At 44.0% G+C, this 16,763-nt stretch overlaps 1 protein-coding gene across 2 annotated transcripts; it reads left to right on the top strand.

The window, feature by feature from the left end:
- The first annotated feature begins 132 nt into the window (after positions 1 to 132).
- On the top strand, positions 133 to 16,347 carry gdpd4a (glycerophosphodiester phosphodiesterase domain containing 4a). 2 transcript variants are annotated; one of them, XM_010869988.5, is made up of 17 exons: positions 133 to 259; positions 2,444 to 2,655; positions 6,764 to 6,869; positions 7,743 to 7,846; positions 8,265 to 8,358; positions 8,630 to 8,689; positions 8,966 to 9,064; positions 9,191 to 9,284; positions 9,981 to 10,126; positions 10,474 to 10,556; positions 12,435 to 12,585; positions 12,691 to 12,909; positions 13,120 to 13,277; positions 13,431 to 13,575; positions 13,815 to 13,897; positions 14,165 to 14,244; positions 15,039 to 16,347. In XM_010869988.5, the coding sequence occupies exons 5-17, from the start codon at positions 8,281 to 8,283 to the stop codon at positions 15,131 to 15,133; spliced, it is 1,491 nt and encodes a 496-aa protein (XP_010868290.1). In that variant the 5' UTR covers positions 133 to 259; positions 2,444 to 2,655; positions 6,764 to 6,869; positions 7,743 to 7,846; positions 8,265 to 8,280; the 3' UTR covers positions 15,134 to 16,347. The 2 variants fall into 2 exon arrangements, with proteins under 2 accessions (XP_010868290.1, XP_010868282.1); XM_010869980.4 differs by having other exon boundaries at positions 14,761 to 16,347.
- The last annotated feature ends 416 nt before the right edge of the window (positions 16,348 to 16,763 follow it).

The raw sequence follows: 16,763 nt of genomic DNA, 5'->3' as shown, positions 1-16,763 counted from the left end.
GTAGATGTGTTGTGTATTTTCCTCCGAAAGATCCGCTCTGTAGCAACAGGTGGGTGTGGCCGTGGCCGTCTCTCTCTCCCCCTCTCTCTCCCTCTCTCTCTTACTCCCGCGTGTCCGCGGTTTTTTCTCTGTGGTGAGGCAGACTGTTATTATACCAGCACCCCGGCAGCACGAGGCTGCGGCAACACAAGTCGCGTGCTGTTCTTGTTTAAAGGGTAAAAGGACGTAGATAAAAACGGACGGCTAGCTGTTATATCCGGTAAGTGAACCTTATGAATAAACCAATGTTTATGTGAATATACCGTGTTCTATTTGATTTTTGGTTAATGGTACCCATGCATGGACAGGTGTATAATCGTCTGCGTTGCGCTATAGCATGCATCACTGCTCCGGCACTCTCACGGAACAAAATATAATTGTCCAGGCTATTCTACAAAAAGATAAAAAATGACTTACTATCAGTTCTGAGTGACAGTGTATTCATTATGCTAGGGTTTAAGGTAATTGAAAAACTGGTTAACAGTTGATTGAATGAGGATCGATGGATTGCATGGTAGTTGCTGCTGACGTACAGCTGGTAAACCACTTGTCTCCGGGGTGACTGACTCGCAGACGGAAGAATCGATTTTGGCCATTGGCCAATGGAAGATTTCTAGAATTGTAACATAGTTTAAAAATGGTGTGTTTAATAATATGTTGCCTAAGTGACAGCCCGGCAGAACCTACAGTAACCTACATACAGTTCCCCCCATCGCCTGGTTGCTGTGTAGGATAGAAGGTTGCTCTTTTTCGTGGTCTGGGGTAGGTCAAAAGCAGGGATGGTTCTGGTATGTTGAGTGGTGATAGGTCTGATGTTTTGGTGCTGAGGTAGGTATGGTGTATTGGTTCCAGGGTAGGTGTGGTGTAGGCTGTTGGTGAGTAGACTTGGTTTATTGGTGCTCTGGAAGGTCTGGTGTTTTGGTGATTGGGTAGGCCAGGTGCATTGGTGATTGGGTAGGCCTGTTTTTTTGGTGCTACAGTTCGTTTGGTATATTGGTGTTGGGGTAGGTCTGATGTATTGGTGCTGGTGTAGGTTTGGTGTATTTGTGATTGGGTAGATTTGGTATATTGGTGCTGGGGTAGGTCTACTGGATTGGTGCTGGGGTAGGTCTGGTATGTTGGTGCTGGGGTATGCCAGGAGAGAACGAATGGTGATGGGGAGGGGTATGGTTGGGTATGGTGATGAAGATGGGGTGATGCCAGGAGAGAATGAATAAACAACAGAGACAACAGAGAGCCTCTGTTAGGTTTAGTATTGTTTATTTATATCCCACACCCCCACTCCTTGTCTGTAGCCCTGGCCCTGGGTCGTTGTTACACTATAGGCTACATAGTAGCCACAGATACTAGCAAATGGTGAACAGGCCATAATGAGTTGAGCGGGAATCCCCATTTAGTGTCAGCATTCTGATGCTACATGCTACACTATAGCACACAGGCACACTACATCTAGTCTTCTAACGTAAACCAGGGATGTTGTGTTAAAGTATATATTATATTAGCCATTTGTGTTGAATATCTTCATATCTCTCTTGTCAGCATCTTCCTTGTATCTCTCTGTCCTTTATGAGTTCATGGTTTTATTGGTCCAGTTCTACCTGGCCTTTGTTGACCCAGCATGAATGATCTGCTGGTACATGCAGTAGATAACACCACAAACCCGTCCTACCATTTAGGTTTGACTGTTCCTGCTGTCTGTGGCGTTTTTTGGGGCTTTGTGCCTGTAATCAGTGCATTGTGGTGAGAGTGTAATATTTCAGAACAATACATGTATTTGACTATAGGTCCAGTGCTCCATTGATCTGCTCTGGCGACATGCTGTGCATGGTCAATAGACTACTCTAGTCTGTACTTTGAAAGAGATCATATCAATCTACTTACCTGGATTAATGGCCGCACTGAGGATTTTTCATGTAAAGAGAGAGGAGGGTAGCCTCCTTGTTTGTGTGTAATGGTTGGCAGACTGTTCTGTTAAAACAGGTACCTATTTTTTCCCTGATCTTGTTCCCTAGTTTATTATTCTCTTTCCTATTTTATAGTATTTAAGAAAGCTGTAATCAGACAATGTGTTCTCATCTCTCCCTTTGTTCCTTCTTTGTCTTCCTCTTTCCTTGCGTATTAGTGGGGAGACAGCATAGCTTGAGTGTTTAGTCAGTGGAGACAGTATAGAGTGCTGTGTAGAGACCTGTTAGGAGACCTAGTTTTAGGTAGACTATCTAGAGGCACAGTATATTGGTGTTTGAGAGTCTGGATGCAGGTCAGTGTTGCTGATTGATAGCTCAGGGCTAAAGAATGGAGGACATTTTGGATCTACGACTCTGGTGAAACCTGAACACGTAGAGTCTGAATGATCTACTAAACCCTCTCACGCCATCCCCCTCTCTTTTCCTCCCTCCTTCATCAGCTCTCCTCCATACGGAATACGCTACTGGGTCCACCGACAGCATCCCTTCCATCTTTGCTGTCCCCTTGTCATCAGTCCCTTGTTCCATCACCCACTGTCTCCCTCCATCTGTTCCGTCGGTCTGTAATGCGGGACTGAGGCAGCGGCTGGGGTTCTGTGTCCAGTCTGAAGCTGGGGAAGCTAAAGGTGGTGCGGCGGCAGCTGCTGCAGAGGTAAACACATTCTTTCCAGTTTCACATTTTAACTGTCATTATGAACCCGGTACACAAGGTGTGTTCATCAGCTGGCACAGCGGCATTGTTATATTACTGGGCTAGTTGTCGTTAAAAGGTATTTTAATATTTTTATGGTACTGGGCTAGTTGTCGTTAACAGGTACTGTAATATTTTATGGTACTGGGCTAGTTGTCGTTAACAGGTACTGTAATATTTTTATGGTACTGGGCTAGTTGTCGTTAATAGATGAAGTGGCTTTGTTATCAGTCACATTTATTTTATAAAGCCCGTTTTTACATCCGCAGTTGCTTTTACAGATACCCAATAACCCTAAAGAGCAAGCGACCACAATAATTGATTTAGTACAAAGCTAGTTATCATGAACAAGTAAAGTGGAATTGTTATAGTACTAGGCTGGACTATGGTGGAGATACATAGAAATGGTTTTGTAAATGTTTGAAAATGATATGCATCAACAACTGTTTTGAGAGGTTTTTGGGAATTTGTTTTTATCTTGGCCTGGTGTGGCTTTGGAACTTTAATCTGATAGTACGGGCTAAAGTTATTTAGATTTATATTGGGAAGGGTTGGCCCAAATCAGGCCTGATTGTTTACCAGAGTATTAGAAAACCTGATTTTAATGCTTTTTATTGTCCGAGGGGAAAAAAAAATAATTCACACTTCAAGATTAAAAGTTTAGTTACCTGGTATATTAATCACAGAAACAAGCACCTACAGTATTTGGTCTATTTTTTTCTCACTCTAATACTGCAGCCCAAAAAAAACATTTGACCGAATTTCGTGTGTTAATGCATACATTTTCTGCATGTACACACACCTAAAGAATTATTAGGAACACCTGTTCAATTTCTCATTAATGCAATTATCTAATCAACCAATCACATGGCAGTTGCTTCAATGGATTTAGGGGTGTGGTCCTGGTCAAGACAATCTCCTGAACTCCAAACTGAATGTCAGAATGGGAAAGAAAGGTGATTTAAGCAATTTTGAGCGTGGCATGGTTGTTGGTGGCAGACGGGCCAGTCTGAGTATTTCACAATCTGCTCAGTTACTGGGATTTTCATGCACAACCATATCTAGGGTTTACAAAGAATGGTGTGAAAAGGGAAAAACATCCAGTATGCGGCAGTCCTGTGGGCGAAAATGCCTTGTTGATTCTAGAGGTCAGAGAAGAATGGGCCGACTGATTCAAGCTGATAGAAGAGAAACTTTGACTGAAATAACCACTTGTTACAACCGAGGTATGCAGCAAAGCATTTGTGAAGCCACAACACGCACAACCTTGAGGCGGATGGGCTACAACAGCAGAAGACCCCACCGGGTACCACTCATCTCCACTACAAATAGGAAAAAGAGGCTACAATTTGCACGAGCTCACCAAAATTGGACAGTTGAAGACTGGAGGAATGTTGCCTGGTCTGATGAGTCTCGATTTCTGTTGAGGCATTCAGATGGTAGAGTCAGAATTTGGCGTAAACAGAATAAGAACATGGATCCATCATGCCTTGTTACCACTGTGCAGGCTGGTGGTGGTGGTGTAATGGTGTGGGGGATGTTTTCTTGGCACACTTTAGGACCCTTAGTGCCAATTGGGCATCGTTTAAATGCCACGGCCTACCTGAGCAATGTTTCTGACCATGTCCATCCCTTTATGACCACCATGTACCCATCCTCTGATGACTACTTCCAGCAGGATAATGCACCATGTCACAAAGCTCGAATCATTTCAAATTGGTTTCTTGAACATGACAATGAGTTCACTGTACTGAAATGGCCCAATAGAGCATCTTTGGGATGTGATGGAACGGGAGCTTCGTGCCCTGGATGTGCATCCCACAAATCTCCATCAACTGCAAGATGCTATCCTATCAATATGGGCCAACATTTCTAAAGAATGCTTTCAGCACCTTGTTGAATCAATGCCACGTAGAATTAAGGCAGTTTTGAAGGCGAAAGGGGGTCAAACACAGTATTAGTATGGTGTTCCTAATAATCCTTTAGGTGAGTGTATATACCACTATAAATGTTACCACTTGAACATGTATAGTGGTATTGTTATAATATTACACTAGTTGTCATTAACATGTATAGTTGTATTGTTACAGTGTTATGCTAGTTGTCATTAACATGCATAGTTGTATCGTTACAGTATTATGTTAGTTGTCTTTAACATTTATAGTTGTATTGTTACTGTATTATGTTAGTTGTCATTAACATGCATAGTTGTATCGTTACAGTATTATGCTAGTTGTCATTAACATGTATAGTAATATTGTTATAGTATTACACTAGTTGTCATTAACATGTATAGTTGTATTGTTACAGTGCTATGCTAGTTGTCATTAACATGCATAGTTGTATCGTTACAGTATTATGCTAGTTGTCATTAACATGTATAGTTGTATTGTTACAGTATTATGCTAGTTGTCATCAACATGTATAGTTGTATCGTTACAGTATTATGTTAGTTGTCATTAATATTTATAGTTGTATCGTTACAGTATTATGTTAGTTATCATTAACATCCATAGTTGGATCGTTACAATATTATGCTAGTTGTCATTAACATGTATAGTGATATTGTTATAGTATTACACTAGTTGTCATTAACATGTATAGTTGTATTGTTACAGTATTATGCTAGTTGTCATTAACATGCATAGTTGTATCGTTACAGTATTATGCTAGTTGTCATTAACATGTATAGTTGTATTGTTACAGTATTATGCTAGTTGTCATTAACATGCATAGTTGTATCTTTACAGTATTATGATAGTTGTCATTAACATGTATAGTTGTATTGTTACAGTATTATGTTAGTTGTCATTAACATGCATAGTTGTATCGTTACAGTATTATGCTAGTTGTCATTAACATGCATAGTTGTATCGTTACAGTATTATGCTAGTTGTCATTAACATGTATAGTGGTATCGTTACAGTATTATTAGTTATTTTTAGTTATTATGGCATTCAGGACTAATAGTTTGTTTTGGTCTCATCAGACCTGAGAATCTTAATCCTCATGCTCCCAGGAGTGGCTTTTTTCCACCTACTCTACCACAAAAGGCCTGATTGATAGAGTTCTAGAGAGACGGTTGTCCTTTTGTCCATCTGTGCAGAGAAACTCTGAAGCTCTGTTAGTGGCCATTGGGTTCTTGGTCTCCTCCCTGAACCAGGCACTTCATGCCTGCTCTAAGAAGTGTGTTGATGGTAACAAAGTAAATCAATTTCACAGTGATGGAGCCCACTGTGCTCCTGGAAACTTCCAGTGTTTTAGTGTTTTCTTTTTCATAATAACCTTTACCAGGTCTATGACACAATCTCAGAGGTCTACGCAGAGTTTCTTGGGCTTCATGGCTTTGTTTTTGCTCTAACATGCACTGCAAAATGTGGGACATCTCTTTGTCTTTCTAAATCATGTCCAGTCAGTTGAATTTGGATCATCTTAAGTTGGCTCATCCACAGGATGATCAAAGGACAGGAGGAGCTGAGCTCAATTTGAATTGTAATGGCAAAAGGTCAAAGATATTTCAGTTTTTAATGTTCAATAAATTGGCACAATTTTACTTTACATGTTTTTACTTTGTCATTATGGGACATTGTGTGTAGATCGATGGCAAACAAATAAATTATAAATTCAGTCTGTGACAACTAAACATAGAGAAAGTGAAGAGAGTCCAACTAAAGTGGAGTTTGGTTTCTTGATAATTTGTTAGTCGTCGAAGCAACAAGTAAAACAGTAAACACCTTCAACTGATCTCAAACATTCAGAATTAGAATATACCCAGCCAAGAAATGTACAACATAATCCGAACACATTGCAGTACACAATTTCTCCTTCAAAGAATTGAGAACTTTATACTACTTGTGTCTGGCTTGTCACTTTGATCAAAGAAAAGAGTTTGTGGTAGCGGTGTTGTTAATGTGTTGTTAATGTGTTGCAGCCCGGTGGTGGTCATGGGGTCTTAGTTGCTGCTGCTGGTATGCCTGTAGCGCTGCAGCATGGATTCCGGCCCACAGCTGGGTGTAACTGTAGTGAGGTCAAACATTCCACCAGTCGTGTATCTCTATCTTTTATCCAGGTATGAGCACCAGCCATTTGTGTCATGTCTGGCTGGTCTGTACGGTTGTCAGTGGAGACGCTACCAGAGGGCCAAGTCCCAGCCTGGCGAGTGCTGCTGCAGCCGGGTAAGCTACACACACACACACACAAACGCGTAGATGCACACACACACACACACCCACTTACAAACGCGTAGATGCACTCACACACACACACACTTACAAACGCGTAGATGCACTCACACACACACACACATCCACACACAAACATGTAGATGCACACACACACTTACAAACGCATAGATGCACACACACACACGCTCTCTCACACACACACATTCAAACGCGTAGATGCACTCACACACACACACACACACACACTTACAAACGCGTAGATGCACTCACACACACACACACACACTTACAAACGCGTAGATGCACTCACACACACACACACTTACAAACGCGTAGATGCACTCACACACACACACACATCCACACACAAACATGTAGATGCACACACACACTTACAAACGCATAGATGCACACACACACACGCTCTCTCACACACACACATTCAAACGCGTAGATGCACTCACACACACACACACACACATTCAAACGCGTAGATGCACTCACACACACACACACACACTTACAAACGCGTAGATGCACTCACACACACACACACACATCCACACACAAACATGTAGATGCACACACACACTTACAAACACATAGATGCACACACACACACGCTCTCTCACACACACACATATTAAAACGCGTAGATGCACACACACTCAAGGTAGCAGAACGCTCTCTGAAACAGTGTGTGTGATGCGTTTGCTGAGCGTGCAGAATGGACTGGGCACTTGCAGAGTATCGATTCTCTCTGATGACCACTGCAGTGTGGGTTGTAATGTTACTGAACTAACTCCTAAAAGAAAACACACTGCCTCTCCCTCCAACTCATTTCCTCCCCTGTCTCTCCTTCAGGTGGAGTGTGGGAGTGTGGTCCTCCTGGTCCTGACCTTCCTCCTCTCCTCCCTGTTCCTCTACTTCTGGAGCCAGGCTCACAACGACTACAATGACTTTGACTGGTGGGAAACACACAGATACACATTCGTTTTTTTTTTTATCCTTGTGGAGACATGAAACCTAACCCTAACCCAGAAATCCATGTTCCCCATCCCCTAGATCTAAATAAAACCTGAACTGTGACCTCAATAGCCTAACATTTATGCCTAATCTTAACCTAGCACTAACACCTAACTCTAAACCTAACCAGTAATTCATAAACCTAAAAGTAACCCAACTTCCAAAACTGCGACACTCTATGTATGTATTCCCTTATCCGCTGTGTCAGGAATTGCATTTTCCTGAGGAGGACCTGCCAGAAATGATTTTTCTGATTATACACAGATGATATATCTTTTTTGAGGCATAAAATCAACACAGGGATCTTACACACGGCAAGCCTGAGACACATACTGATTGTACTGTGTATGTTTATTGCAGGTTTAACTTTGAGACTATGGGATTCTGGTTTCCCTGGTCTCTGGTGCTGCTTGTTATTGCTGCTGCTCTGTTCACCTACATCTCTCTGCTGCTGGTGAGAAGTACTACTGATTTAAATACTACTACACATACTACTACTCTTCCTATACTTCCACTATTATTACAGTAACTACTATAAAAACTACTCATATACTACTACTATGACTGGGATTGAGTACTACAACACTGTGAGTATTAGTATTAATACTAGTATATTGTGTCTTCTCAGCTAGTGGTGGGAACTAGCATTGCTACTTTACTACACACTATTTATGCTCTGTTCGTCTGTATGTCTCTGTTGATGTTGTCCTTGTGTTTTTTTCTAGGTACTGGCATTGTGTTTGCTGTCTGAGGGACAGAGACTGTATCTTCACTGGAGTCACAAGGTATCTTCCAACCTCCATGTACTGTACATACACACACAGAAATACACACACTCACCTAACTGTTAGTGAGGGGGCTGAGATTGTGTTTGCATGCTTTATTTTTGTGTGTCATCCGGATTTAGTGTGTTCTGGTCAGGGGTGAAACACGCCGTGGACTGACCTCATCTTCATTCTCGTCCTTGGATACCGTCGCTATGGCGGCCTTGGAGACAGTATTTGAGTGTGGACTGATGATGATGTGTTGTTGACAAGCCATTTGTTATTTTTCCATGTTAGATGGGGATTGTGGTGACCCTGGCGTTCTCAGTCAGTGCCATGGCCGTTCTCTCCGAGGTCTGGAGTACAGAGTGGAAGACTCTCCTCCTCTCCCTGCAGGTTAGCCAGTCACATCACATCAGGCAACCCAAAGAGTCCGTGTGGATTATGCACTGTATGTTCCCAGCTTTCTGATATGAACCCCCTCTCTTCCTCACCTTTTCTATTTCCCTCCTGACTGGCTAGGTGACAGCTCCCTTCCTTCATGTAGGTGGGGTTTCATTCATGACTCTCCTGTCCTGGCCAATAGCGCTATACTTCTTTCGCATGAACAAAAGAGGTAAGTTCTCCGACCAGCTGCCTCCAAACAAGTCCTGGTCATTTTGACTGAGACTAAGAGGGGACTGTTTCAATGCTGTAAATCCTGGTGTGGACACCATCATGATGTAAAACATGTCTTTCTCTATGTCACTGGTCTGAGTTGTTGTGGTTACGTCATGCTGTAGGTGGACAGGCTGACTCATGTCTGGCCCTCTGAGTGGAGGATAATGACTCAAATGCACAGACAAACACACCCCTAAGCCGTGTCAGGTGGTAAGCACACACATAACAACACACACATAACAACACACACATAACAACACACACATAACAACACACACATAACAACCACATCACCACCCTCAACCTGCACTACAGTACTATGTCACTGCAGCAAATCAGGTACACACACACACAAACACACACGTGATTACATGGGCATTCTGCAGTTCTAACTGCAAAGAAGCTGTTCACCCGAAGTATCCACACGTGGTATTTATAAATATTGTCTTGAAGAATTTAGAACTACATAAAAGCATATGTACCAATCACGGACTTAAGCTTTGATTCCGTCATTAAGGCTCTTGTGCAATTCTCTAATTAGGACATTGGAACACTGAGAGTCTGGGTTCAGTAGGAGGTGGTTGTGAAATATATGGCCTGATATTCTTTTCCCTCCCTCCCTCTCTGTCGTACTCCCTCCCTCTCTCCGTAGTGCGTCAGGCGTGCCTGTTGAGTGTGTACATTGTTGCATTGTTCAGTTTCTACCTGGTTCCCCTGGCCATGTATTCTCCCTGCATCAGGGCAGATGGAACCCTGGGGCCCAAACCAACCCTCCTCGGACACAGAGGAGCTCCCATGGTACCGCCATTATGTCCTACTGCACGTTTACCCAAACACATTTATACTATCACATCTACCCTTACAGCTTTATAATATCACTACTAATATTATCACAATCAATAACATCAATATTAACACTGTCTATCAATAACATTATTAATATAGATAGAAGTTCCCATGTTAAATCCAGTCCAAACTTAGTTACTCAGGTTAAGAGCATTTCTGATCAGAAGTGTGGCACTGTGTCACCGTGTGGTGTTGATGCCCTTGTGTGTATGTGTTCTGTATGTGTTTGTGTTCTGTGTGTGTGTGCATGTGTGTTTGTGTTCTGTGTGTGTGTGTACTGTGTGTGTGTCCTCTAACAGCTGGCTCCAGAGAACACCCTAATGTCCTTTGAGAGTGCATTGGAGGCTGGAGTGGACGGGCTGAAGACTGATGTCACTATCAGGTACACACACCATCCTTCTGTCTGTCGGTCTGTCATTCTGTCTGTCTTGTAAGTCTGTCTAGAAGTCTGTCTGGCTGTCCTGTCTGTCTGTCTGTCTGTCATTCTGTCTGTCTGGTTACTCTGTCTCGAAGTTTGTCTGAAAGTCTGTTTGACTGTCTTCTAAGTCTGTCTAGAAGTCTGTCTGGCTGTCCTGTTTGTCTAGTAGTCTTTCTGTCTGTCTTGTAAGTCTGTCTAGAAGTCTGTCTGGCTGTCCTGTTTGTCTAGTAGTCTTTCTGTCTGTCTTGTAAGTCTGTCTAGATGTTTGTCTGAAAGTCTGTTTGACTGTCTTGTAAAACTGTCTAGAGGTCTGTCTGGTTGTCTTTAAAGTCTGCCTGGATGTCTGGCTGTCTTGTAAGTCTGTCTAGAGGTCTGTCTGGTTATCTTGGAAGTCTGTCTGTCTGGGGGAGGATGAATCATGGAAAGCATTGAACCCTGCCTGTCCACTTCTGATCCCTGTAATAGCCAAGTCAGTGGCCACTAGCCTTGCCCCTGTCCTGTCCTATCCAATCCTGTTGTGGCCAGCTTTGTGCCCTAAATCTAATCCTGAAGAGGAGATCAGACATTAGCATTAGCCTTCATTCAGTTAAGGGGATTGCAGCCTAGCTAATCCAAGGCTGTTCATGCCTGCTAGCCTGGCACTCACTGTGTTCTCTGTGTGGCATTAGCATTGATATGTAGCATGTTGATATGGGTTCAAATACTATTTGAAAATATTTCAGATCCATCAGTTGGGCCTGAATCAGTTTGGCTGGTGTAATGATTCAGTTTGGCTGGTGTAATGATTCAGTTTGGCTGGTGTAATGATTCAGTTTGGCTGGTGTAATAATTCAGTTTGGCTGGTATAATGATTCCGTTTGGCTGGTGTGATGATTCAGTTTGCCCGGTTTAATGAGTCAGTTTGCCTGGTGTAATGGAAGAAACAGAATAGCTGCAAAACTACAAAGCCACTATCGGGGACTCCTGACAGATTAAAGCAAACACTCAAGGTATTTGAAAGATAAACATTTTATTTGAACTTAAACTTGCAGCAGGACTCAGCTAAAGCTACTAGCAATGAAGGTTTTCCTGAGAACGCCAGGACTTGATCTCTTCCCTCCACCTTCTATTTCTCTTATTTTCCCTCTACTCTGCTGCCCTCTCACCTCTCCCACCCATATCTCCCCTCTTACCCTCTCTCACCTTTCCCTCACCCATATCTCCCCTCCTACCCCCTCTCACCTCTCTCCCACCCATATCTCCCCTCCTACCCTCTCTCACCTCTCTCCCACCCATATCTCCCCTCCTACTCTCTCTCACCTCTCCCACCCATATCTCCCCTCCTACCCTCTCTCACCTCTCCCACCCATATCTCCCCTCCTACCCTCTCTCACCTCTCCCACCCATATCTCCCCTCCTACCCTCTCTCACCTCTCCCACCCATATCTCCCCTCCTACCCTCTCTCACCTCTCCCACCCATATCTCCCCTCCTACTCTCTCTCACCTCTCCCACCCATATCTCCCCTCCTACCCTCTCTCACCTCTCCCACCCATATCTCCCCTCCTACCCTCTCTCACCTCTCCCACCCATATCTCCCCTCCTATCCTCTCTCATCTCTCCCACCCATATCTCCCCTCCTATCCTCTCTCATCTCTCTCCCACCCATATCTCCCCTCCTACCCTCTCTCACCTCTCCCACCCATATCTCCCCTCCTACCCTCTCTCATCTCTCCCACCCATATCTCCCCTCCTACCCTCTCTCACCTCTCCCTCTCCCTCACCCCTATCTCCCCTCCTACTCGCTCTCACCTCTTCCTCACCCATATCTCCCCTCTTACCCTCTCTGTCTCCTCTTTCCCAGTGCTGATGGTGTTCCATTTGTGATGCATGACCTGACTCTCCAGAGGACCACTAATGTAGAGGAGGTGTTTCCTAACAGAACACACGTACCTGCTGCCCTTTTCACCTGGGCTGACATACAGCAGCTCAACGCTGGCGCCTGGTTCCTCTCTGTAAGAGCACACACACTGTAGATGACTTTACGGCCATTGGTTGTTAACAGGTGTTAGGCCTGTTTTAACAACCAGTCTCTCTTGCCCCCCCCCCTTCCTCTGCAGCGGGATCCATTTGGCACGGTGTCATCTCTGTCCCCAGAGCAACGAGCTCAAGCGGCCAATCAGACAGTTCCCTCCCTAGCAGATGTTCTGAACCTAGCCAGTCAGGCAGGCAAGACAGTGTTGTTTGACCTGAGACAACCTCCACCTGGACATCCTCACCGAGATAACTACCTCAACATCACCCTGGACCTCATTCACACGCACATCAACTCCAGCCAGGTAGGTCTAGATGTCTGTGCTAGGCCATGCATCTGGATGTCATTTAGCTAGTAGAAAACGGGAATGTTTTTGTCATTTGTTTGACACATCACACTCTTGAATAACGTCAGACTCCCACCGTGGAGATCAAACCCATGACCCTTGCATTGCGCGAGCCTTCCTCTTACCCAATGAGCTCGGTTTTTATGTGGTGTGTATTGGTCTCTGAAGGTGCTTTGGCTGCCGTCGGAGCAGAGAGAGAAGATACAGCAGATGGATCCTGAGCTGCAGCAAACAGCTGGACAGAGTGCCTCTATAGAAGAACTACATAACAACCACATCACCACCCTCAACCTGCACTACAGTACTATGTCACTGCAGCAAATCAGGTACACACACACACACACAAGGTAATTGTATACTTTGAAATAATAAATTATATATACTGTAATATTCTATGAACGTTCTATTTGTTCACTCGCTGTGTGTATCTGTGTGCATCTCTGGGGATGTGTATGTGTGTGTGTGTGTGTGTTCTGCAGTAAGTACAGGCCGGTGAACATCAGTGTGAACCTGTACGTAGTGAATGAACCGTGGCTTTACTCTGTAGCCTGGTGCAGTGGAGCCTCCTCCGTGACCACCAACAACCTGCTGCTGAGGGACGTACACACGCCGCTGCTTCTGGTGGTGAGGCGTGCTTCTCATGGTGACACACCCACACACGAACAAACACACAGTAAACCTCACCACTGACCCCGAACTCACATGGTAACTCGTGGCCTTAACCCCTTAAGCTGGAAAGAGCTTTATTTCTCACGGAGACTCACACGCAGCTATTCACGCGCCTCTCGCGCACACACACACACACACACAAATCTGTACAGAAACACACACCAGTGTGTTGTGACATGTTCCCACCCCTACAGAGTCCAGGGCAGTACAGTTTGCTGTGGGTTCTGACTGACTTGGTCTCGGCTGCCCTAATTATCTGTCTCTTCATATTCCACTGGTGAGTTAACGTTCTACGTGTCAGAGGTGTAAATATGGGTTAGTTAGGTAATGGTGTGTGTACTTGTTCTACAATCCTGCTTGAGACAAAAAAATCCCAGCAATGATAGTAAAATAAGGACAATTTTAGGTTAGATATACTTTGAAAGGGAATAACAGCCAGGCACGCAACATGAATAATGTACATATGTTTGTATGTGTGTGTGTGTATGTGTGTGCGTGTGTGCAGTCATGTGAAATAAATGTGTTAAATTTACCTTTCCAACAGGTGGCGTGAGCGAGGCCTACATTTCTGGTCAGGCAGTCGACAGACACATGAAACAGGGCCTTATAGCAAGTTCAGGACAGGTAAGGAAAATGACATCATAATGCTAGGTTCCATTTTACTGCATAGCCTCTGCTATCCGATTGAAACATGGATGTGTACATGTCAAGCTGCAGTGGTCAACCTATCACTGCAGCTTGACACCTACCAAGAAAATACATGCTTTTTCCTTCTCTGATGTCATTGCCAGTAATAGAAAAAGCAGATTTCCCCAAGCGTGATTGGCACTACAGTATTTCGCCAATCACTGATCAAAACGCTAATCTCTTTGCGTAACTGAACGAATTATCTACTAGATTAGCTCTAGATTAGACCTCTCTTTCTGGCATTCAATTTAAATTCTAAAGTCATCTTTGCTCAGTGGCAGTGGTGTTGTGACTGCGTTGACTGGAACAGTAAACAGCCTGTTTCACCAGAGGTAGTCAGTGTGTGCGTCATTAGGGGACTCTACATACAGTACACGCACCACCAGAATGATTTGAGTTTCTCTTTGGAATGCCAGCATTCCGTAATCATTCTGTGTTCTGTCTGTGCCTCAGATCCCGTGGAGAAGGGATGGGGTCGATGGAATCCCTTCCATTCAGTGTCTCCCACCAGAACCCTCATCTCTCTCCCACTGGACCTCAATCCATGAAACACTTAACTCCTGAACCCTGCATGATCCAATGAACCTCCCATGAACCCACAAACCAACTGTGAATCCTCCCCAAACCTCTGGACTTCAACACACGCATGAATCCTTTACCAAACCGTCGCCTAAGCTCCACCTACCACACACCTGACCGTTGCGGTCTAACCCGTGATCTTTCCCCGGCAGAGCTCAGCGACGTCTGGTCCGTCTCCAGTGGGAACGTCAGGACGGAACTGCGGACCCCCAGTACCCTTCACCTCCCCACCATCAATGAGGAGTAACACGCACCCAGATAAAACCATATATACATACATAGACAGAGATACACGCATCTACACACTCGTAAACGCACAAGAGAAAGCAGACAGGATGAAGAGGAGGATCTGGATGTGTAAGGTGGCAGCCGGACTGGGACCGTGTTTATTTTTTCCTGTACCCGTGATCTCTAGTGCTTTCTCAATGGGAGCTGTCATCATAGCGTGACGCGTCCTTTTCTGCTTTGGTCCACTAGGAAGTCGAGTCTGTCAAGACATATGATGGCATGCTCATTTATTTCCATTGTAGGCACCTGAGCCACCTGAGGGAGGTGCTAGAGTGTGGTGACATCAGAACTATGCATCCCTGCTCCCTGGGCGATGTTGGTCAATATGCATTACCCATAGGGTTCAGCAGCCACTAGTCAGCCAGCAGTAAAGTAAATGATCAAACCTAGACTTTAGTGGTCAGCTTGTCCCTACGACAAAAAGCACCTTAGGCTGCTGTGTTCGCTGAGTTCAACTTTTCACATGCTAAAGGAGGTGTTAGATAATTCCTGAACTCCACACGTGCACACGACCACAGACCAAAATGAATCCATTCTAATTTGGTTACTGTACTCAAAGGCTCCGTGTGGCCTGGCTTTGAAGAAGAGGTTCATGTGAAAGATGAGCCAGTATATTTTGATAATCCTGACTGACAGTAGCTCCTGTCCTCACTCCCCTCAGGTGACCACTGGAGCTACTGAATCAAATTGCTCATGAAATATAATATATACAGTATATATATATATATATATATATATATATATATATATATATATATATATATATATATATATATATATTTGTTCTCACTGTACAGACATCAGCTGCATTAGAGGAATTGATTCATATTGTATGATATTTTGTGTGTGAGTGAATGGATGCAGTTGAACAATGACTGTACTGTGCTTTTAGTTTGACACAGTTGTAATGATCAGGAGTTTCTATTTGAATGTATGACCCAGCAGTAGCCTAGTGTTTTAGCATGGCAGTGAATACTGCTTCCACCAACACCGATATGAATGACATCTGTAAAATCTTTAAAATGTTGAGGTTGTAAAGCTATATCATCAGGAGGTAGGGTGAGGGTAAGTTGGTTGGTAATGGCCCTATGGACAGTGTTTAGTGGGAGACAGGACATCTAAGTGCCAAAAGGAAGACCACTATCCATAAGCCACTAGCCATACAGAGGAGAAGAAAATGTATATTAGGGTGCTTTCACATAATTATTGTACACTCACCTAAAGGATTATTAGGAACACCATACTAATACTGTGTTTGACCCCCTTTCGCCTTCTGAACTGTCTTAATGTGGGATGCACATCCAGGGCACAAAGCTCCCGTTACACCACATCCCAAAGATGCTCTATTGGGTTGAGATCTGGTGACTGTGGGGGCCATTTCAATACAGTGAACTCATTGTCATGTTCAAGAAACCAATTTGAAATGATTCGAGCTTTGTGACATGGTGCATTATCCTGCTGGATGTAGCCATCAGAGGATGGGTACATGGTGGTCATAAAGGGATGGACATGGTCAGAAACAATGCTCAGGTAGGCCGTGGCATTTCAACAATGCCCAATTGGCACTAAGGGGCCTAAAGTGTGCCAAG

The sequence above is a fragment of the Esox lucius genome, chromosome 1 (genome assembly GCF_011004845.1).
Source record: "Esox lucius isolate fEsoLuc1 chromosome 1, fEsoLuc1.pri, whole genome shotgun sequence".
Lineage (NCBI taxonomy): Eukaryota > Metazoa > Chordata > Actinopteri > Esociformes > Esocidae > Esox > Esox lucius.
This window is presented reverse-complemented; position numbering and strand designations above follow the sequence as displayed.